The following is a 22,156-nucleotide window of genomic DNA, read 5'->3' as shown; positions in this document are numbered from 1 at the left end:
ATCTCTGTAAACCACTTAGCATCGTAAGGGCTAAGTAAATATATAGTATATTCGGACTTAGATGAGCTGGATATTCACCCTGCTAAGGACTCACTCCCCTGGGCAGGCCTGAGTTAGGATAGTGACCAGTGGCTCAAAGCTTTAAGGGACTATGACCAGAGGCTGGTTAGATTGTTTCCTTCTTGCTAGTTCCATGCTATAGGGCTTTCTATGGCTTGTCTAGATAGCTTTCACCAGGTCCACTTTCTCCTAGTGTTGCTAGGAGACTGGGTTATTCCTACCCGAAGTGACTTAAAAGCTCAGAAAAAAATTTCCCTTTTCACAACCTGTAGCCCCTCCAGTTTGTTTTCTCTGGACTCAGAATAGCTCCTCCTTCTCCAGCTCTGACAGCCATTAGCTCGGTTTCTTCTGGCCTAGGGAGTGTTGCTGTGGAAACCATTAAGACACTTTACATAGCACAAGTCTGCCAGGAAAACTAGGCCACAAGTTTGTAGAGTCTGAGGAGGCCTGGGAAAAGCTGCAGAGCAGGCGGGAGTGTGTGTGTCAGACTGCCTCCCCACCCCCTGCACCCCATTTTGACTGTGAGTCAGTGCTTCTCTGTGGGCTGGGGGCTCCCCTGGGAACATTGTATTTATAGCCTCATTCTCCCACCTCAAGGCCACAGTGAATGCACAGGGCCTTTCTTTTGACTCCACCACAGCAGGGTCGATGGCCTCACCCTCCTGGCTGCCAGCTCCACACTTCCTGAGCCTTGGGCTCTTTGCTTTCCAATTTAAACTATTGTCCAAGGCCCTTTCTTTGTTCTGTACCTATTCTAACCTAGCTCAAGATTAGCCCTGCTCACTCTCAGAGAGAAGCTGAGTGCCAGGGTCTCTCTTCTTGAGCCAAGCATAACAGATTATTTCCACACAGGAATGGGGGGTGACCCGCTTGACCTTTGAATATGACTCCGAACCCTTTGGGAAAGAACGGGATGCAGCCATTATGAAGATGGCCAAGGAGGCGGGTGTGGAGGTGGTGACTGAGAACTCTCACACCCTTTATGACTTAGACAGGTAAGAAAGACATGGGGGCTCTCGGTAAGGTTGCCCTTCCTGAGGATTGGTGAATTGGGATCCTCCTAAGTGACTTGGACCAGTTCAGCAAGAGGGCTAACTGGCTCATGAGGTTTGGTATTTTCTAAAAACTGGACAATCATGGGCCAGAGTTGGGGGCTAAAAAAAATCACCAAGAGGTTACCTAGTTTAGATAACAAAGAGGCTTGCGTAGGCCCAAGTTGTGGAAGCAGGGAGGATCTGTATCTACACAAGTCTTCATAGATCTGTCATTGGCTCATTGAGCTCCCCACCCCCATTGTGCTCCCAAACTACAGAATCATAACCTTGGCAGACCCCATCTGTCACTCCTCTCAGCAGGCCTCTGTTCTCTCAGACCTAGTTTCTACTCCTAGAATGATTCCCAGGTCTGCTCTGCCTATCTGGGTTTCCGGGCCATGTATTCTGATACTGTTTGAGGGCTCTAGAGACCCCTGCAGGGTGCTGGCAACTACAGCAGAGCCTCCTTCCCCAATGGCAAGGCTCTGTGCTTCTATTTTCCCTTCCCTACTGGAGATGTCACCCTTCTGTAGCTGCTGCTGCTCTCTGCCCTCCTCCCCAACCAAGGGCTGGCTGCCAGGAGGCTGGGTCACACAGCCATGCATGTGAGCCAAGCCATCAGGAGGAGAGGCTTGGTGTGGAGCCCTTCCCCTGCCACGTGCCAGAGGAGAGAAGGGACTGCAGAGGCAGCAGCCAGCTCCTATCTGGGCTAATGGGGGCAGCACAGGGAGAGCAAACCGGGAGGGAAATGAACTCACCTGGACAGGCAGGCCTTGCATAAGCTCCTTCTCGGCCAGCAAGAGCCCAGGAATCTGGCTATAAACCATTCATTTATCCTTGCAGAAGCCGTGAGCCCTCCTCTTCGGCCCTCATGCCCTCCCTTCTCGTTTGTGAACAGTACTTGGCACGCTGCAGCACTCTTTATGCTGTTGCTGTTTACTATAGCCCCAGACCCTGACTTAGGGAGCACTAGCCATCTCTGCTCTGGTGAACAGGGCTAACAGGACAGTGGTCCTCCAAGAAAGGAGTATGTTACATCCCTCAGAGGCTCAAAATGGGGTAGAGAGAAGCCCTGTGTGGTCAAATAGGTGCCCAGAGGCCCATGGGGGATTTTTTTGTCTGATTAGAGAGATACGGTCAGTCTCTGTCTCTAGGCGGCTCTACGTGGACACCAGGGAACCTGGAATTGAGTCCCAGCTCTGACCCTGCCTTGCTCCATAACCTGAGGCTCCTGTTCCAGCTCTCTGGGCTTCATTTTCCCTCTCGGTAAAATGGAGATGCAGCCTCCCCTGCGCCCCCCTTTCTACTCAGGGGTGGGACAGTGAGGTGATGAGGAGAGCGACCCTCAGAGCTTCTTGAGACTTGGGCTCTTTTTTGGGTGCTCAGGGACCCCAAAATAAAGGGCCTCAGGAATGACTTCAGATGTGCTTTGGGCTCCCCAGAATCATCGAACTGAATGGGCAGAAACCACCCCTTACCTACAAGCGCTTTCAGGCTCTCATCAGCCGTATGGAGCTGCCCAAGAAGCCAGTGGGGGCTGTGAGCAGCCAGCATATGGAGAACTGCAGAGCTGAGATCCAGGAGAACCATGATGACACCTATGGCGTGCCTTCCTTAGAGGAACTGGGTGAGTATGTCCTGCAGCACACCACACAGGCAGCTGCTTCCTGTGGGGAATGTGGCCTTCCTGTTTCCTTGTCAAAAGTTAGAAAATACTGGCCTAGTGGCACATGCCTGTAATCTTTGAACTGGGAGACAGTCAGGAGAAACAGGCCACCCTGGACTACATGAGACCTTGTCTTGAAAGGGAAAAGAAAAACCAGAAAAGATTGCTGTTATCCACCCACCCACCCCCATGACCTGTGAACTGCCTGTGCCCTGCCAGGCTGCTGTTTCTAGCTGGAGCCTCTTTGTGTAGTTCCCTCTCTCCAACAGTAGAGGCACTGTCCCGTGCTGGTCAGTGGGCTTTTTCACTAGGATAACTAATCCTGTCTTTGGGTATCCAGTCCACCCTCCTGCCTCCCTCCTCTTGCCCAGACCATCTTCTGGTCTGAATAAAGCTAGCCTTCTTCACTTTTAGGGTTTTCTCAGTCCTCATAGAACCAAGTCCAAGTTCTGTGGTTCCATTTAAAGAACAGATCAGTCTGAATAGTGGAAATTAAGATTTTTATAATTGTGTTTACTGAGCTGTTTCTGAGGTGACCTGACCTACAATGCTACAGCCTACTGTTCCTTTGTAGGATTCCCCACAGAAGGACTTGGCCCAGCTGTTTGGCAAGGAGGAGAGACAGAAGCTCTGGCCCGCCTGGATAAGCACTTGGAACGGAAGGTATGGCCCTGTTTCTGAACTGTAGGTGCCCAGCAGGGGATGTAGGTCAGATTCATGTCCCTTAGAGTCTCTTATCTCTGAGTGGTTGAAAACTAAAAACTTCCTAATGGCAAGACTAACAGCACCTCCCAGTTAGGAGTCTATCCCTGTGCTGGCTGCTGGCTTCAGTGCCTGATTGTATTACCTCCCTTCATCTGCCCAGCAGGCAGGTATTAGGCTCCCCATCTGACAGATCACAAACCTAGCTAGGCTTAGAGAGGTTGAGTAACCTGCCTGAGGTCACACCATTGGTTAGCAGTGTAGGGAGGCACAGTTCCACGTGATCACACAGTTAGCGCCAGATTAACTTTTTTCTGTGGATAGCTTTTGCTTACTAAACAGTTATCCAACCAGACTTGATGATGCCTGTAATCCCAGCATTGAAGAGCTAAGGCAGAAGGATTGCTTTAAGTTCCAGGCCAGAGTGGGCTACAGAGTGAAACTGTCTCAAAGGAAGCAATACCACTGTTGAGTTGGTAAAGCCCATTGGGTCAGTTATTGGGGTCAGATGGCCCCTCCTGTCTTTTTTTGTTTCCTCCATGGCTTTATTTTCCATTTGCTTTGACCCAGAGAGCAAATGGCCAACCTTCTGTGCAGTGGGAGTCAGCAAGAGGGAGAAAGAGGCTAAGGCCCAGAGGCACTATTCCACAATGTCTGGGGTCCTGACCCCTCATGACCAGAGAATCAGAGCAGATTCCACAGACTTGAGGACTCCTGCTTCCAAACTCCCTGACCCTGTAGTCTCTCTGTAGTCTGTCCCTTAAAAGCACAGCTTTTTCTGTCCCCACTCAAGTGACAAGGTATTTTTGCCTGTAGCTAGGTAATAGTAATAGATCAAGGGCCCAAGGTAGCCTGCTAAGGAAAATGCTTTCCCAGCCTCAGGAGGGGCCAGCCAGCATTTGAGGCTATGGTGACAGCCTCAACCTCCCTCAGCTCAGCAGACTTAATATTCCCATCCAGATGGTTCTCTCAGGTGAGGCTAAAACAAGTTCCTCCAATAAAAGATAAGGTCAAGAGTCAGCAGCTGTGGGGTTGGGGATTTAGCTCAGTGGTAGAGCGCTTGCCTAGGAAGTGCAAGGCCCTGGGTTCGGTCCCCAGCTCTGAAAAAAAGAACCAAAAAAAAAAAAAGAGTCAGCAGCTGTGAGAGACCAGCTTCCTGTGACCACATCAAAAGCCATGAGGGACAGCTTCATGTGTCCACCAAGGGCTCTGCACAAGGCTTGATGGTAGACTGTTCTGCAGCCATGCTCAAAACCATCATTCCATCCTAGCACCAGATGAAAGGAAAAAACAAAACGCTGTCACCACCCAATGATTTGTAGGCTGGAGAGAGATGTTTGGTCAGAAGTAGGGATGGAGTGACAAAGGCAGTGATAGTAGGGGCAGGACTCATGAGGAGACAGAGCTACACCAGTTCTCAGTGATACCTTAACAGTATTTGTAGGGGACTGCCCCTCAAATCACTAAACCAGGAGCCCATTTTCCACCCACCCCTGGATGCCACCCCATCCTCCACTCACTAGGGAGAACGAGAGGTTTTGGATGGAAGAAATGAACCTTCTTTGGTTCTTAAAACCTGAAGAGAGCAGCAGTTTATATCATCAGAATGTTGTAGGAGCTAGAAAGACTGATGGTCTGGACAGACATGGAGAAGCACTTTCTGTTTAGTTACAGATAGCCTAAGGGTTAGGAAAGCAGCAGGTCAGGGTTGCAGGAGCAGAGAGCATCAGGATTAATTATCAATCAAGTGTTGTACTTCAGTTGCCCTTTGAAAGGGAGAGTTTTCAAACCAATGTAACTAGAAGTCTAAAGGCTTTGGGGCATAGCAAGATCCCAGTGCCCCAAAAGTGTTGCAGTAGGTACCCTCATGCCCTGACTTCGCTCTACTCTGCAAGTCCACTCTCAAGGGACTCTGCTTCCCTTAGCAGTGGTGAAGTAGTCGGCATAGCCTATCTGTCTTCTGTCTGTATAGCTAACCAGAGCAAGGGGATGCCTCTTTTTCAAAAGCGTCAGTAAAAGTCCAAAGAAATGTTTTCATTGGCTTGGCTTGAGTCCTGTGCCCTTCCCTGGCTGGGTCACTGTGGCCAGGGATGGACTGTTTTCCATGACCACATTGGCATCTGAGCCCACTTCTAGAGTCAGAATGTAGGCATGGATCTTCCTTGCCCACTAGAACTGAGAGTAGAGAAGGTGCTCCTTTAAAACACTTGGTGCTCTTACCAAAAAGGGAGGCAGATTATATTATATGCCCTTTACCTCTGGGATCCTGTACTGATATCCCACCCCACCCCACCCCACCCCACCCCACCCCACCACCCCATCCCTGCAAGACAAGATTCCTCTGTTTATTCCTACCTGTCCTGGAACTCTGTAGACCAGGCTGGCTTTGAACTCATAGAGATCCTCCTGCCTCTGTCTCCAGAGTGCTGGGATTAAAGGCATCTGCCACCACTGCCAGGCATGTATTGACATTCTGAGTCTTCAAATAAGATTTACTTATTTTAATTCTATATGTCTGTTTGCCAACATCTATATATATGTAACACATGTGTGCCTGGAGCCTACAGAATCCAGAAGAGAGATTCTGGGTGGGATGAAAGAATAGTAAGTGACTGTAATGCTGAGCCATCTCTCCAGCTCCAGTATTCTGATTATTAAATGAAAAAAAAAAAAAAAAGGATAGTAGAATTGGAGCGACCATGATTTGCAGACTCAAGGATGACACAGGTGTAATGACTGTGGCCACCCTCAGAGACAGTCAAGTCTCATATGTCCCTTACTATAGAATTCATAAAGGATCACACCCAGGTTCAGGCCAGTCTCTGGTACCAGCTAACTTACAGGTAATGCATAAGACAGGGGTGTGTCAAACTGGACATGAGTGTGCAGGCACCACACAAGTGCAGTCCCTGTGTCCTTCCACAGAAACATCAAAAGGAAAAGGAAGAGGTGCCAGAGGGTGGGTGTGTGTGTGTGTGTGTGTGTGTGTGTGTGTGTGTGTTTGTGTGTAAATATATATTATATGCTTAGAAGAAACTTTGCTGAGACTCAGCTGTAGAGCTGAGGGTGCACATTTGGGTAGTAGAGGGGACAAGCAGGTATGTAGAAATCCAAGAATAGTTGTGGAAAAATAAAGTTGCTCCAAACACACTTTGCAAAAGCAGAAAAATGTAAACATCTCAAAAATGGAGGAAGTAATAACTATAAAAGCTGAGGTTGTTGTCACGGGGGGTGGGGGGGAGAAAGGAGGAGATTGAGCACAGACTGGGTGACTAGCAAGGTCCTGTTTCCAGAATTTGAAGAATCTATGAAGCTACACATTTGTGTGAGTCTCTGTCTGAGTTTCATTTAAGATAAAAAAAAAAAAATGGGGCCTGGAGAGATGGCTTAGGGGTAGAAGTATTTGTTTATTTCACAAGCAGGACTGAGTTCAGATTCTGGCACCCACATACACAGTTGTATAGTTTAATGTAGATGGAAAATTAGCTTTTGCCAAAAAAGGAAAAAAGAACACCGGTTGTGATCTTACACACCTGCAACTTGTTATAGGAAAGGTTGCTCGGGTGGTCTAACCACCAACCTACCCCTCCCCCAAAAACCACACAAATGAGCTCCAAGTTCTGGGTGTTTGGCTCAAGGAAATGAGTGAGAAAACAGTAGAGGAAGACACCCAGTGTCTCCCCTGGACTCCATACCTGCACACCTGTGAAAAAGAAAAGAAAATGTTTTATAAAGGTGGAAACCGCAGGAGTAGGAGTCAGGGGAGCAAGGAGATGTGCTGGCAGAAGTACGCAGTGTCTGTTGACACTTAAGCAGCCGAGAGAAAGTACGGGAGAGAAGCAGAGAGAACCACATCTGCCAAGGCTCGAAACAGCTATTGGTTTGAGGAACTGTGGTCCGAAAGGTGAGAGAGGTGTCCTGCTTCTGAGTTGTATGTCCTTCTTAGCCCTCTGAGCAGCCCAAGCACCCCATTCCCTGTGCAGACAGTGCACTGAGAGGCTGTCTTCACAGTCCAGTCTAGATTTTATCTTAGCAGTCGTGGAAGGACAGGACATCAGAGAACGTTTTGTGGAACATTGAGGACATGGTGAAGGGGAAGGGTGATGGCAGTGAGGTGGACAGAGTTGCCTTCTCTGGGAAGAGTCAGCACAGGAGTCATCTTACGGAACTGAGCAAGTTCCACATGCGGGGGAACCAGCTGGGCTGCAGCTGTGCACTAGAAGAGTGCCTGCAGAAAGATGGCCGAGGGGCAGGGACAGAGCCCGGGGCTGGAACCCTGGAGGGGTGGAGAAGAGATGGAACTTACAGAGAACCTAGGGCAGACTGCCTCAACCTTGTTGTGGCCCTTTAATCCCATGCTGTGCTGACCCCCAACTGTGAAATTATTTTGTTGTTTCTCTATAACTGTAACTTTGCTACTGTTATGAATCATAATGTAAATATCTGATATGTGAGCCCTGTGAAGGTTGTCCCACAGGTTGTGAGAGCCATTGACTTAGAGCGACTAGCAGCTGGCCAGGTGGACCACATGAGTGGTCCAGAGAGATCTGTGGATTGGAGACAGACATGGGGAGTGAGCAGCTGTGATGCTAGGGAGAGCACCCAGCATCCAAGGACAGCAGTGCCTGGGGTCAGTGCAGTGCAAGCAAGGCTTAGGCAGATGGCTGGAAAGTGGAGGAGGTGAGAGGATGGGGTAGACAGGTTGGCTGTGGAGGAGAGGGCCTAGTGTGAGAGTCCCACTGGCTATCACAAGCCCTTCATCTTGTTGGTCATTTGTTTGGTTTGTAGTGTAGAAGAAATGAGATCATTATTTCATATTCCTGGCATGGAACTTGTTAGAGGAGAGTGTCAGGTCCCAAAGAAACCTGGGACAACTCACTCAATACCTGTGGCTCCTCCCAGCACCTTTCACTCTGCCCCCACCATAAACCTGCCAGCTCCAGGGCTGAGCTTCCCTGCCCTCAGCTAGAGTTATAGTCTAGCCATTTCGGCTGGTTCTCTTTTGGCCTCTTGGTCTTCAGCTCCTCTCTTGGTCCACTTGTCCTCTCCTCTTCTCTTGCTCTCCCCCTGCCCTCCCTTCTCCTCCCATGGCCCTGTTCAGCCTGGACTCTTCCAGATGCCTCTGGGTGAACTTTCTCTCATATCCACAATAAAATCCTTCTCTACCATACTTTGGCTCGGCTGTGTCCTCACGTTCATTCAGAGAGGAAGAAGGGGAGGGGAAAGCTTCTCAATGATATTGAGTGCCTGAATATTGAGGAGTTATCCCCAACTGCTGAGGAAGGGTAAGGTTTTTCATAGACTGCTCTTGCCTAATTGCCACAGGAAGGACAACTGAAGTCAGATAGGGAGGTGGGCAGGAAGGAAAGGCGTCAAGGACAGAGATGGTAGCATGGAGCCTGGAGCCTAAAGTGAGACTCCCACCAGGGCCCTGACCCCAAGGGAGTCACAGGAGTATTTTGAACCCAGTTACCCTATTTGTAGATGTTAGCATAGTTGATATTCAGAGTATTGTTATAGTCTAGTGAGCATCCTCCTCGGAGTGATGTCTCTGAGAAGCAGAACAATGTACCAGAACTGTGGAAGAGGAAAACAAGACCAATAATGAAAGACAAGAGGCCCCAGAAGTGAGCGCCTCTGTTGGTCTTTGGAAATGGATTGAGAGTTCGCTGTGTTCCTGGCTGTTTAGCAGTGATGCGGAGACCTTGTTGTGGTGGCAGCCTCGGGCTTCTGGTGCCTGAGCTGGGAATACTGTGTCTTCCCACCTAGGTTAGTACAGAGTTTGTTCTGTGTTCTCAGTGTTCTTTCCTACTTCAGTTACTCTCCAGAGACAGGGAATGCTTTTATTTAATAGCTAAGTAGCTGGGGAACTAAATAAGTCAGTCATAGTCATCCCACAGACTGAGCATCGAAGTCAAGACAAGAACATGGCCATTTCTCCTTCCTAGAGTCAGGCAGGAGAGGAGAATGCACACAGTGCTCCCAGCCTGGCTTTAGGGCCTTTCTTTGGGTTTTGTTTTTTGACCATAGATGAAGGTCAACACCTAGGCCTGACCTTGTGTTACCTCTCTTCTGCAGGCCTGGGTTGCCAACTATGAGAGACCTCGGATGAATGCCAATTCCTTGCTGGCCAGCCCCACAGGCCTCAGCCCCTACCTGCGCTTTGGCTGCCTCTCCTGCCGCCTCTTCTACTACCGCCTGTGGGACTTGTACAGAAAGGTGAGGTGCAGGGAACATGCACTGTGCCAGTCATCCCAGAAAAGGCCCCTTCTCTTTGGCTTTGGGACTGGGTTGTGAGAGTTCTGGAAACACTTAGTTCAGAGAAGCCAAAGATGGTTTGTTTCCTAGAGGTGACAGCTGGGCACAACTGAGTCACCAATGTGAATGAACCCAGCTTCTCCTGTGTTCTGGAGACAAAAAGCTGGCCTTGGGGGCTTTAGAGCTGGTGTCCTCACTAACAGCTGATAAGGAAAGGCTTGGGACCTGGGGAGGGAAGTGAGTGTTGAGGCAAGAGGCAGTCATAGCAAAGGCTCAGCTGCCCTCACTGGAGCTGGGACTGGAGTTTAAAGGGAAGTCCAGAGCTGGCCTGGAAGGGCTGCATACAGGACCGGGCCACGCAGCCCACAGGCTCTGTCAGAGCATTCCACAGAGATGCTCCTTAGGTCATGTGGTGCCTTGGTATTTAGTGTTGCTTTCCCCAACCCAGCCAGTATTAGCTTCATGGAATAGGGTAGCTTGGTAGGTTTGGTGGCTAGGTCATCAGGGGAGGAGGAGATCATTGTACAGTGTCCAACCTAATCCACTCATGTCTTGGACTGTTGTTTATACATTATTTAACCAAAATCCAGACTTAGTACTTTGTAATATTTTTAATACTGTATATTCTGATCACAGCTCCCCATTCCCCAATTACTTCTAGATTCTCCCTACTTTCCACCCAGTCAAGCCCACAGTCTTTCTTTCTCTGTCTCACTAGAATACAAACAGACATCTACAAAAAAAGAGGAAGAAAAAAACCCCTGAACTGGACAGAACTAATGAACAGGAGGAAAAAGCCCACATATAAGCACATACATTCACACACATGGAAGTCCCATAAAGCACAGAACCAAGACTATAATATATATGCAAAAGACCTGCATGCTGCAAGATTTAAATGAAGGAAGGAAGGAAGGAAGGAAGGAAGGAAGGAAGGAAGGGTGGAAGGGTGGAAGGGTGGAAGGAAGGGTGAGCCCAGCCAAAGTATTATGAGACACCCCCACCACCCAAAAAAAAAAATCCTCCAAAAGCACCATTGAGTTTCCTTGTGTTCACCACCTAAGTCAGTGTGTATACCCGAAAAGACTGCATTGGAGAAAGTGAATTTCCCTGTGAGCACTTATCAATTGGAAGTAGCTTCTGGGTTAGTGATGGGTGTGTCCACTTCCTCTGATGTGGGATCTCTTCTGACTTAGACCTGTGCAGGCCCTGTGCGTGCAGCCAGTCTGCGTGAGCTCGCTGAGCTTCAGCCCTGCTGTCTAGCAGGCCTGGTTTCTACGCTGTCTTCCATCCCCTCTGACTCTTACAGTCTTTTCATCTCCTCTTACAAAGAGCTCCCTGAGCCGAGGGGAGAGATTTGATGGAGACATTCCTATTTAGGACTGAGAATCCTGAAGTGTCTCACTCTCTGACTTTGTCCAGTTGTGGGTCCCTGTATTTGTTCCCATCTACTGCAAGAGGAAACTTCTAATGATGGCAGAGCAAGACACTCTATGACTATCTGAATGTCACTGGGAGTCATTTTATTGCTACATTCCTTTAACAAAATGGTAATGTTTGGTTTTCCTATAGGTTCGTGGCCCCTGGGCAGTGTCAGGGATGGCCTCATCTCATGGAGTGGGTCTTGAATTCACGTTGTACCAGTGTGTTACAGGCAGGCCACCATTGTAGACCAGAGGGTTTGCAACTGGTAGCGTGCAGAGCACTGTGAGCTCTCATTAGTAGGGGAAGGTGCTAAGTAGACACCACTCGCCCTCTCTAGGTTCAGTGAGTTGTTTAGCTGTTCAGATTTCATGTTTTTAGTTGCTGACGATGTGTAACATCCCATCAGGTTTCTAGAAGGTAGAGCCACAGGATTCAGAGTAGTCTTGAAGAATTTGGTTCCCGTGACAGTTCCATGGCACCACTTATTCCCCCAACCCACCGCTTAAGCCATTCCTGTTGCCCAGGGCAGGGCTGCATGTTGCACACTGTGAATCTTTGAAGTATCGACCCTCTATGCACCTCAGGGATTTGGAGCCACGGCTCTTGGGAGACACTCCAGGTTGTTCTGTGCAGGAGACACAGTGCTAAGAGCCAGGCAGGCTCTCATCTCTGTGTACTGTGCCCTCCTCTTAGGTGAAGAGGAACAGCACACCCCCCCTCTCCTTATTTGGACAACTCCTATGGCGAGAATTCTTCTATACAGCGGCCACCAACAACCCCAGGTTTGACCGAATGGAGGGGAACCCCATCTGCATCCAGATCCCCTGGGACCGCAACCCCGAAGCCCTGGCCAAGTGGGCCGAGGGCAAGACAGGCTTCCCTTGGATTGACGCCATCATGACCCAACTGAGGCAGGAGGGCTGGATCCACCACCTGGCCCGGCACGCTGTGGCCTGCTTCCTCACCCGAGGGGACCTCTGGGTCAGCTGGGAGAGCGGGGTCCGGGTGAGTGCAAACTGGCCTGAACCCTGTGACCAGGCCTAGCCAAGGGCAGCTCCTTGTAGGCTGGGGCTGGGGTGGGATTCCTGGGTCCAGGAGATCCCTCTGCATCCTCTGGGCCCTCAACAGAAGGCTTTGGCGCCCTGAGGGTATTACAGATTTGGAAAGAACCAGAGGCGTCGGGTTTCCAAGGAGGCTGGTTTTCCCCCATCTAGGTATTTGATGAGTTGCTCCTGGATGCAGATTTCAGCGTGAATGCAGGCAGCTGGATGTGGCTGTCCTGCAGTGCTTTCTTCCAACAGTTCTTCCACTGCTACTGCCCTGTGGGCTTTGGCCGACGCACGGACCCCAGTGGGGACTACATCCGGTAAGGATGCACACCAGACTCTTTGACTCTGGACCACTGTGGCCTCCTCCTGGACTGGGGTACCCTAGACCCTTTAAAGAAGAGTCACAGTGTGCTGACACATTACCTGATGTGTGTTTCAGGCGATACCTGCCCAAACTGAAAGGCTTCCCCTCTCGATATATCTATGAGCCCTGGAATGCTCCCGAGTCGGTTCAGAAGGCCGCTAAGTGCATCATTGGCGTGGACTACCCACGGCCCATCGTCAACCACGCAGAGACTAGTCGGCTCAACATTGAGCGGATGAAGCAGATCTACCAACAGCTGTCACGATACCGGGGGCTCTGTAAGGACCCCTCCCCCACTGGCATGTCACTCACCAGGGAGGGCTTGACCTGAAAGCTTGTGCAGGTGTTTGCTGCCCCCAGGCCGTGGTAGACACTGCAGGCTGGGCCAGGGTGGGCTGCTGAAGCAGCTGTGGGATGTTGGAAAAGATGGAGACTGTGTCCTGGTCCTGCGCTCCTGGCTCATTTGTCTCCCATGACTTGCAGCCCTCTTAATCTTGTGTGTGTTCTGACTACCCTTTACTTAATCCCCCAGGTCTGTTGGCATCTGTCCCTTCCTGTGTAGAAGACCTCAGTCACCCTGTGGCAGAGCCTGGTTCTAGCCAGGCTGGGAGCATCAGCAACACAGGTGACCAGTCTGTGGCCTGTGCCACCACCACATTAGTCATTCAGGGCTGAGGCCAAGAGAACACTTGGCTGGGGAGGTTGATATCCCACCTAGGCACAGTCAGACAATCAAGTAAGGACATTCACCTAAGGATTTTAGAGGGAAGTAGCGCTGAGTGCTTGATGTGGGACTGGGGACAGGGCTCCTTTAGGATCAGCCTGAGGGCACCTCTTTAAGCACTGTTTAGCATCATCTTGATAAGAACCACGAAAGGAAGTAGCAAGAAGGCCCCAAAAGCAGGCTTGAACAGAGCCCACTCTAGGAGCAGAAGGATCAGAATCAGGGATGAGGGGAGCAGGGCAGCTTTGGCACAGGCTGCCCTGCCTTCCTGCACTGAAGGTAGTCAGCAGGGCAAGGCAAAACCCCACTGCCTGCCACAGAAACAGTAAACAATGGGGAGATGAGGAGGAAGGTGGCTCAGGGTGTGGGCAGGAGAAGCGGCAGGAAAGAGCAAGGGTGCTGGTCAGTTTGGGATGCTCCACAACATAAAAGTTGCCAAAACCCTGGGATTTTCCCAGGACTGCAAAGGAAAGCCTTACCCTCCGAGCAAGGACTGCTCTGTGCCACATCAGTCTCTGGCCCGGAGCCAGGGATCTGCGCAGCAGAAGTTGGCCCACTGCCAGCAGGCTGGGCCAGGCCTCCTCCTGCAGCCAAGTGAGGTCACCGCTGAAAAGGAGGTCAGGGCAGGGCTCCCTTCCCCAAGAGCAGTCACTGCACAGCACGAGACCATTGCGGTATGTAACCATGACTTGTTTCTGTGTGGGTCACTCTCCACAGGCCCCAGACCACTGTCCAGTGGCCCAGCCTCCCCCAAACGCAAGCTGGAAGCAGCTGAGGAACCTCCAGGTGAAGAACTGAGCAAGCGGGCTAGAGTGACAGTGACTCAGATGCCTGCCCAGGAGCCACCAAGCAAGGACTCCTGAGAGTGAGTCCGCGCAGAGGGGGGCAGGCTGTGGTTTAAAAAGCTGTCGCTTGCCAGATGGAGGTTCAAACAGCAAAACAGATCAAAATCTTATGGGGGTCCTATTTTAGCTCAAAATCCCACCATTCTGGCTTTCATACCTTCTAAACCAGTAGTTCTCAACCTCGTAATGCTGCAGCCCTCAAATGCAGTTCCTCACATCGTGGTGACCCGAACCATAGAGTTAATCTCATTGCTACTTCAGACATGTAAGTTTGCCCCTGTTGTGACTCATCATGTAAGCATCTGAGAGTCAAGGTATCTAATATGCAGTGCCCAAAGGGGTCACAGCCCACAGGTTGAGAACCACTCCTCTAAACCTTTATTGGAGGGGAGGGGGTGGTTCGTTTATTTGTTTGAGACAGAGCTTCACTGGGTAGTTGAGGATAATTTTGGACCTGTAGCAATCCTCCTGCCTCATACTCCTGAGTGCTGGAATTTCAGATGTGAGCCACCATGTCTAGTTTACCCTCTAAAACTTAAAAGGAGAAAAAAAATGTTTTTAAGGACGAAGGGTTTATTTTGGAAGAAATAAATTTAGAAGTTGAAACCCTTTGATTTATGGCAAGGGTGAAGTGGGAGAGGGGGTAGTTTTGTTCTTTTTGTTTCCTTGACCTTTCTGGCTCTTAACATGAGCAAAACATGAGGTCCTGATGTGAGGCTATGAAGCAGTGGTGGGAGGCTGTGTTCTGTAGGCAGGCCACAGGAGGGCGACACTGAGGTTCAGATGGCAGGAAAGGGCTCAGCCCAGCCTTGGGGGATCAGAGGGCCCAGTTGTCTCTGCCTCTGCTTGCAGGGTCTCTTCTCTTCTCACTGGAGCTCATCTTTCTGCATCCGCAGTCATTCACAGAGGAAAGAGGCAAACAGAGAGGGAGGGCGTGTCAGTGTCAGCCTCCGCCCTGTTCCTCCTTCCCGAGGCAGGAAGGTTTCTAGGCCAGCACTGGAGAAGTGTAGGTCGCCATCCTCCCAGTCAGGCTGTTCCCGACACCTGCATCAGTAGATTGGAGGTGCTTTCCACCATGGAACTGCTTGGGTCTTCTCTGGTCCTGATCACTCAGGGCCTCCCTCAGCGGGGCTTCTGCAGTGTCTTGGTTTATGTGCTTATCCAGGTGGCAGGCACTTAGTGCTTTGTCCTCTAGACATTGCCAGCAGGAGGACAAGGTTGTGCTGCCTTGTCCCTGGAAGAGCCACCACCATAGATGCCATGTTCTCTGTGGTGCTAAGCACAGAGTGTGATAGCTAATGAATTTGCTTGGTTAACTTCCTGCCAGGCTGGTGCTGAAGGACAGGAATTCCTGCAGAGCTGCTGGTCTTCCATATGCATATGTACTGGTCAAAGAAGCTGGGTTCTGATGTCAGTGAAGAATGGCAGCAGCAGCAGCAGAGTAGATGCCCTTAGCAGCAAGGAGCTCAGTCAGACAGAAGCAGCCCTGCTTTTCCCTCGGATCTCCATATCTGGGCTACTGCTGTAAGGCACCGCCCTGGGGAGACTCCTACCCTTCAGTTAGACCTTCTAGAGCATGTCCACACAGACCCACTTGGAGACAAGTCCCTTGCTCCCAAATCCAATCAAGATGACAACTAATATTAACCCTCATGTCTGTGAAATGCTTTGTAGCTCTTGTCACCTGCCCTACTGTTGGGGCACACAGACTAGGATGTCAAGGAGAAAGTCAGAAGTTTTATCTGAAAAGTCTAACTGAGAGAAGCACACAGGCAGAGGGAGACTCAGAGAGGCCTTGCATGTGCTTCCAAGTGACTTTGATCACATGACTGGTGGGTCACAGAGAGGAAGGAGGCTGTGGGCCCAGTCAGTTGTGTGGATGGGAAGATGTGTCCCCTTCTGCCTATCTCTAGTCATGTGACTTGGACTTGAGGCCAAGGGTCTGAGTGATCCTTCCCCGAGTTCAGTCTCTTAGCTCTGCTCTGCAGCACTGAGATCCTGCTGTTAATGAGCAGTCATTACACTTTAAATCAGTACTCCAGAAAAACATCTCTAGCTTCCATGCTCACCTTAAACCCATGCCAACCGAATGTTCTACATTTAGTTTCCACAATGTTCACTAAACTGAAAAGAGAAAACACTGAGCTTCCAAATAGCAATCCTGTCAGCTGCTGCTGTAACCCCCAAGGCTGCTGACACAGGATTCCATCAACATCCGGTTATGCCCTGGCTCCTCTCATTGGTCCAGTGATCTGACCACCGGGCAGCACTTGTGCTTCACCTCCCTGCCTAGCTAGCACTGCACTGCAATCTTTCAAGAGAAGCCCTCCACGCACAGAGGGCCATGGCTAAGGAGCCCCTTCCCTCACTGGTCCATGATCTGTTAGTGCAGAGGTATCCTTGCCTACACCATGACTTCCAGAATCCCCATTGTTCCCCTGACACTCGCTCAACTTGTACATGACAGGTGTATTGCTGACAACCTATCTGGTGTGGAGATGGAGCAGCCCAGCCCTCCCAAAGAGCTGCGTCCTGGGCCTGTGGTCCTGGCTGCAGAATATCCAGGGGTATCTTAGCTGAGTCTCGGCTCCTGACTTGGAGCCATAAGAAAGGTGGCTCAGTGCTTTCCATAAATGATAAATGTTGGTGGAGATGTGTTTAAACTGATCTCAGGAACATATAACGTGTACATGTGTTAGAACTGCACATGGTAAGCTAAGCATAGTGATGCCTGCTTGGAATCCCAGCACTAGGGAAACTAAGGAAGGAGGATCAGGAGTTCAAGGTCATCCTTAGTTAAATAGCAAATTCAAGGCCAACCTGGATTATATGAGATCCTGTGTATGAAGAGAAGAGAGATGGGGTAAATATTTTTCTAAAAATCACATATGTCATTATGTACAATTTTATGTGTCAGTTAAAATGAATTTAAAATAGAAAAAGGTATGTCCATCTAAGGAAAAGGTATGACTAGACACCGCAGGGCCTTTTTCAAGGGAAGATGACTGAAATGATACTTGGTTTAAAGAACAAGAACCTAGGAACTGCCCGCATGCTTCCACTTCTGCTGTGTATTCTGTCCAGCGTCTAAAATCTAGAGAGTATCACACTCCTCGTGCCGTTGGCTTTAGCTTCAGGGTGAGGCCTTAAAAGGATTGCTTGAGCTCTGAACACCTTTAGTCCTACCACCTAAGAGCTAGAAACAGGAAGGTCAGGAGTCTGAGGCTGCCTCCACTGTATAAGAAGATACCTGAAATAGGGTGAAGTGCTAGGAGGCTAGAGGCTCTCCAAATATGTCTGGGTTTTGTTTTGTTTTTGAGACAGGGTTTCTCTATGTAGCCCTGGCTGTCCTGGAATTCACTCTATAGATCAGACTGTCCTTGAGGTCAGAGACTGCCTGCCTCTGTCTCTTGAGTGCTGGGATGAGTGAGGTGTGCCCACCACTGCCCATCCGGCTGACTTTTAAGAGCGTCCCCATTTCTACAGTCTTTGACTTTATTTTGTTCAAGTTTCCATCTATGCTACTATTTTGACTTTCTTCCTTTTTACATCTTGTAAAAGTCTTGGTGAGGAGTAATATAAAGAGTCCTTACTGGTTAGAAACAGCAGGGACTGGGGAAATGCTCAGACAGCACTGGGGAGACAGTTTCTCCTCAGACAGCACTGGTTGCTCTTGCAAAGGTCCCAAGGTTTGATTCTCAGCACCCAGTGGCAGCCCAAAACCATCTGTGACTCCAGTTCCAGGGAATCCTGGCCGGTTTCTGGGAGCACCAGTTACTTAGGTGGTACACAGACATGCATGCAGGTAAAACATATACATAAAATTAATTTTTTCTTAAGCCCACAGGTTTTGAATCCTGAAGGCCTGGGAATTCCTTTCTCATTCTTTGTATGGACACTTGTGTTAGTTCAGTTTCTCATTTATGAAAATGGAGGAATAGCAGGTTGTCTGGGGCCTGTAAGGGCCACCATAGCAAAGCACCACAGAAGCAAATCCTTGGTTCTAGTATCTGGAGTTCAAGGTCATGGTGTCTGTGCTTGTAGAGTTTTTTCCCATTTTCTGTCCAAGTCAAAGTTCTTTATCCATTTTGGACTTGAGGTGAGCCCAGTCATCTCATTTTTACCTAAAGAGAGTCCTACCCTGAGGTGCTGGGAGTCAAGACCCGAGGAACAAAAACAAAGACTTTCGTTATGGATACAAGAGCCTGCCTGTCCTGCAGTCATCCATCAGCCTGTTGCTACCCTTACCCTTTCTTCTGGTATCTGATGAGGCCATTTCTCTGCCCCAGATCTAAGATGTTCTAAATCTTTAAGATGAGTCACCTTATGTCCCCATCCCCCTTTCTGCCCCACCCCATAGCCCCGTACTAGGGTTCTGTGATCCGAGTGTGGAAGTTTGCCTATCTGCTGGTTCTAAACCCAGTCATGCCTTACTCTGTAGAATCACTAGAACCAGGCAAGGTCTCACACAGCTACTTTCCCCCATTCTCCTCCTTTGGAAGCAATGCAATGGCTGTGCTCTTGTCATTGATGAACAAATGTTCTTCAAGGTGTCAATTGATGGCATGTAGCCCCGTCTTCTGCTGTCCTTATCCCTGGGTAGAAGGTATTCAGGGAGCACGTACCCTGGGTTCAGAGATGCAATATTCAGCCATCCTCATGGTTGCCCAGCAACAACTTGGCCCTGGGGACTGTGGCCCAAGCAATATGTTCATTGGGCTGTCCCACTCCCAGTCTGGGACTCCCCAGGGAAGCAGCCAGAGGAACTGGTGCCTGGCAACTAAGCAGCCTCCTGAGTGCCCCCTTTGCACATGTTTTTCTCTTTCAGCTGGAGAGCCATTGCTCCGTGAGCAAAGCCCAGGTGCCTGAGCTGCCATGGCCACAGAGAAGACATGGAACCTACAGAGAAGACAGTCACCAACAGACAGAGCGAGCGACTGTGTGTGTGCAGAGGGAGGTGTGGTGTGCCGTTTGCGTGTGCATGCATCTGTTTACACTCTCATGATCCTGAATGTTGCCTGTGCTGGAGGAGCCCCTAGATCATGCCTTCTTACCAGGGCTGTTTCTTGACTTCCAGACATAAGACTAGAACCCGCAGCAGTAACCGTCAGCCCAAATCTGCCCCTGGGAGCCCCAATAGGGTGGTAAGACCCTAGCTTGAATTCTGGTCTCTGCCTCCCCAGACTCTTCTTCCTCCCTCCTTTTAACAAGGAGCTGGAGGGCCACATTTTTGACTCTCATCTAAAGCATGGAGTTTCAGAGGCAGTCAGAGTCCTGCTGACTTAGTTCCCACTTTTCTGACACTAGAACCTGAGCAGGCTGGAATAGATGTGTCCTGTTGATCTTAAACAGCCTGGCCAGTCTTCTTATAAAATCCTGTGCCATTAACAGGCTTCCCTGATGTCTAAGGCTACAGACTAGTGTGTTGTGTGCCCAGTACTGCTTATGTCAGCCTCAGACATAATATCAGTCTTTGTAGAACCTTCTAAAAAAAACCACATGGGGAATAGACTCCCAGTCTTCTGTCCCTTCCCTAGCAGCTAAGGTCCAGTCTCGACCTTCTAGAAGCTGTGGACAGGCTAGGGTCTGAACTGGTGAAAGAAACCCAGGTCCCACAGCTGCAGGGCCCCTGGTTCCTCTGGCTGTACTCCTGACACCACATGCTCCAGCCAGTACTGCTGATATCCAGCCAGGCAAGCTGGACAGCCTGGCTGGTCAGCACCTGCCCTGCAGTGTCAGCTGCCCAGGACTGAGCTTCCGGAGACTCAGACAGACTTAGGGGTGGAGCACTGCCTCTGGCAGTTGGCGAGAGGTCAGAGACCATGCCTGGCACATCAACATCTTCGCAGAGCAGCAGTGAAGGATTGACATAGAGAAGTCAAGCCTTGCTTTCCAGGGGAGCCAACTCTCCCTCCCACTGTTGGGTCATATGGAGAAAGAAGTTATGAAAGGATCTGGGGGTACCTGAGCAAGTCTTCCTTCCACCCCGTGGCCTGCATTTGAGCCACAGTGTGTGTGTGTGTGTGTGTGTGTGTGTGTGTGTGTGTGTGTGTGTGTGTGTGTGTGTTTGTGTGTGTGTGTGTGTGTGTGTGTGTGTGTGTGTGTGTGTGGAGAGAGAGAGAGAGAGAGAGAGAGTGAGTGAGTTTGTTTCTGTTTGGATTTTTGTTCTCACATGTAACATTAAGCTGGCCTCTGGGCCTTTTCCTCTCTACCTCCCCTGTGACCTTTCCTAGCCTCAGAGTTGTTAATGCCCTTGGCCCTGGCCTTTTTTTGTGTCAGACCAGAACCCTGGGGTCAGGCTCCCCCCTCCAGCTGTCTAGCACATCTGACAGGCTTCTTTTTGAGATGGCCTCAGGTTTTCTCAGCAGAGAGCTGCCTTTAGTCCAACTGTTTATGTTCATCATCCTGACTAGAAGCATCCTACGATTGTGTGAAGAAACGGCATCTGTGATGCCATGTTCAGAGTCATGGGGTGTGGCCTCCCTGTCCCTAGCCCCAGGCCAAGAGGAAAGGGCCAAAGGCTCTTGCTGGAGGGACAGTAGAATGCGTCTGGAGAACTGGTCCCAGAGGAGCAAAGGCTTATTCTGGGGCCAGTATTTATTTTGCAACATCTTCAGCTATGGGGACAATGGCCTTCTCTGCTTTTTTGATGATGGCTCTCTCCTCAAGGTACAAGTTGGCAAGGTCATCTGTCCTTCCACCTCCTTGACATGTTGGCCCATTTCCAGGACAGCCTTCCAGTGAATGGAGCAGACTATTCCACAGCTGTGGGATAGAGTGTCTTGGAGCCCTGGAATGACTTCATGCCTCCTTTTGCCTAGCCTGAGTGGCCCTGAGGACTGTCACAGAACAGTGCCCCATGTCCTGCTCCTGGGCCCGAGCATGGGGAAGAGATGGTTGCAGGCAAGAGCACTTTACAGCATTCCCCATTGCTGGGAAGGTTGTTTCTCCTACAGTGTGTGAATACTTACCTGTTTTATAAATGTCTGATCCTGTCTGAGTAAAACTGTGTTGTGTAGTCTATCTTGTGGGAGGTCTGGGACCTGGGCTCCTGTGGCTGAACCTGGGTAGAACAGGCCATGTCAGGTCTGTTGCAGTGAAGAGTCAGAGGTCTCCCTTGGATAGAGGAGGCTGTTGAACTGGTATATCTGGTGTGCTAGCCCTAGAATTTGGTGAGAATCAAGCAAAAGTCAGTCAGCCCAAACCATACAGGGTACCAGGACCAGTTCCTGGGTGCCACCTCACAGTAGCACCGGGCAGCCTACTGAGATCCAGGGTACTGTATCCATTCTTTATGATGTGCTAAGAATGTATGTGTGCCCTTTACACACAGTTAAGGAAGCTACAGCCAAGCCTGAGTCTGGATACTGGCTCGTCTTGTACCATCTGGCCAGAGTGCCATGCACATGGGTGTTCCTGGTGCGAGAAGGGCTCAGGCAAAGCCAAAGAAAATCACAGTCTGCTCTATAAACAGAAAGGGAGCTTTACTCTAGGACTCGTCTCATTCCTGGCTCTGCCTCCAAACTTCTGCTGGCCTACTTTCTACTAAGGCTGGCCTCCCTCTCGGCTTCTCACGTAGCTTTGACTTGGCTGGAGAAGCTGAGATGCCTTTGTTCTTGGGCAGAGGGTCTATGAGAGGGAACTCTCCTACATACTCACACACTTCTGTCCTCCTGGGGATGCTGCCCACTGAGACAAGCACACATTAACGGTGATAATTAGGCAAGGCCATTCTCCTGGGAAGGAGGAAGGTGCCATAATAGCAGACGGTTTGGGTAGGGCCTAGTGTAAGAGGCCCCAACCAGAACAGAAAATTTAAGTGACCAAAGTATCAGTGACAGGGAAGGGAGAGGCAACCAAGGCCTCTGGTTTTAGGTCCTAGAATGTTCTCAGGCCCAAAGCAGTGAGATTGAGTACTGTACGGTAGGCATCTATAGCTTCTTGCTGGGAAGAGAAATGAGACAAGATTTGCAAGTGGAGCTATACAAACTGTAGAGCATTTGTCATGTTCGACTTACGTGAAGGGCAG

The 22,156-nt window shown here is 50.0% G+C and overlaps 1 protein-coding gene across 3 annotated transcripts in view; it reads left to right on the top strand.

Annotated features, from left to right (window-relative positions):
- Cry2 (cryptochrome circadian regulator 2) overlaps positions 1-21,133 on the top strand; it is a 29,959-nt gene extending 8,826 nt beyond the window's left edge. Inside the window, exons 1-11 of one of the 3 annotated variants that reach the window (XM_063283037.1) lie at positions 51-581; positions 913-1,055; positions 2,537-2,721; positions 3,335-3,423; positions 9,541-9,681; positions 11,839-12,150; positions 12,360-12,511; positions 12,634-12,836; positions 13,091-13,183; positions 14,000-14,147; positions 18,956-21,133. In XM_063283037.1, coding sequence (XP_063139107.1) covers positions 985-1,055; positions 2,537-2,721; positions 3,335-3,423; positions 9,541-9,681; positions 11,839-12,150; positions 12,360-12,511; positions 12,634-12,836; positions 13,091-13,183; positions 14,000-14,145 — 1,392 coding nt within the window. In that variant the 5' untranslated portion in view covers positions 51-581; positions 913-984 and the 3' untranslated portion in view covers positions 14,146-14,147; positions 18,956-21,133. Of the gene's footprint in view, positions 1-50; positions 582-912; positions 1,056-2,252; positions 2,361-2,536; positions 2,722-3,334; positions 3,424-9,540; positions 9,682-11,838; positions 12,151-12,359; positions 12,512-12,633; positions 12,837-13,090; positions 13,184-13,999; positions 14,148-18,955 lie in introns of those variants that run through there. The other 2 variants (NM_133405.2, XM_063283038.1) reach the window with 2 other exon arrangements.
- The last annotated feature ends 1,023 nt before the right edge of the window (positions 21,134-22,156 follow it).

Source organism: Rattus norvegicus, chromosome 3 (assembly GCF_036323735.1).
Source record: "Rattus norvegicus strain BN/NHsdMcwi chromosome 3, GRCr8, whole genome shotgun sequence".
Lineage (NCBI taxonomy): Eukaryota > Metazoa > Chordata > Mammalia > Rodentia > Muridae > Rattus > Rattus norvegicus.
The sequence above is the reverse complement of the archived record's forward strand: the minus strand, read 5'-3'. Positions and strand labels throughout refer to the sequence as shown.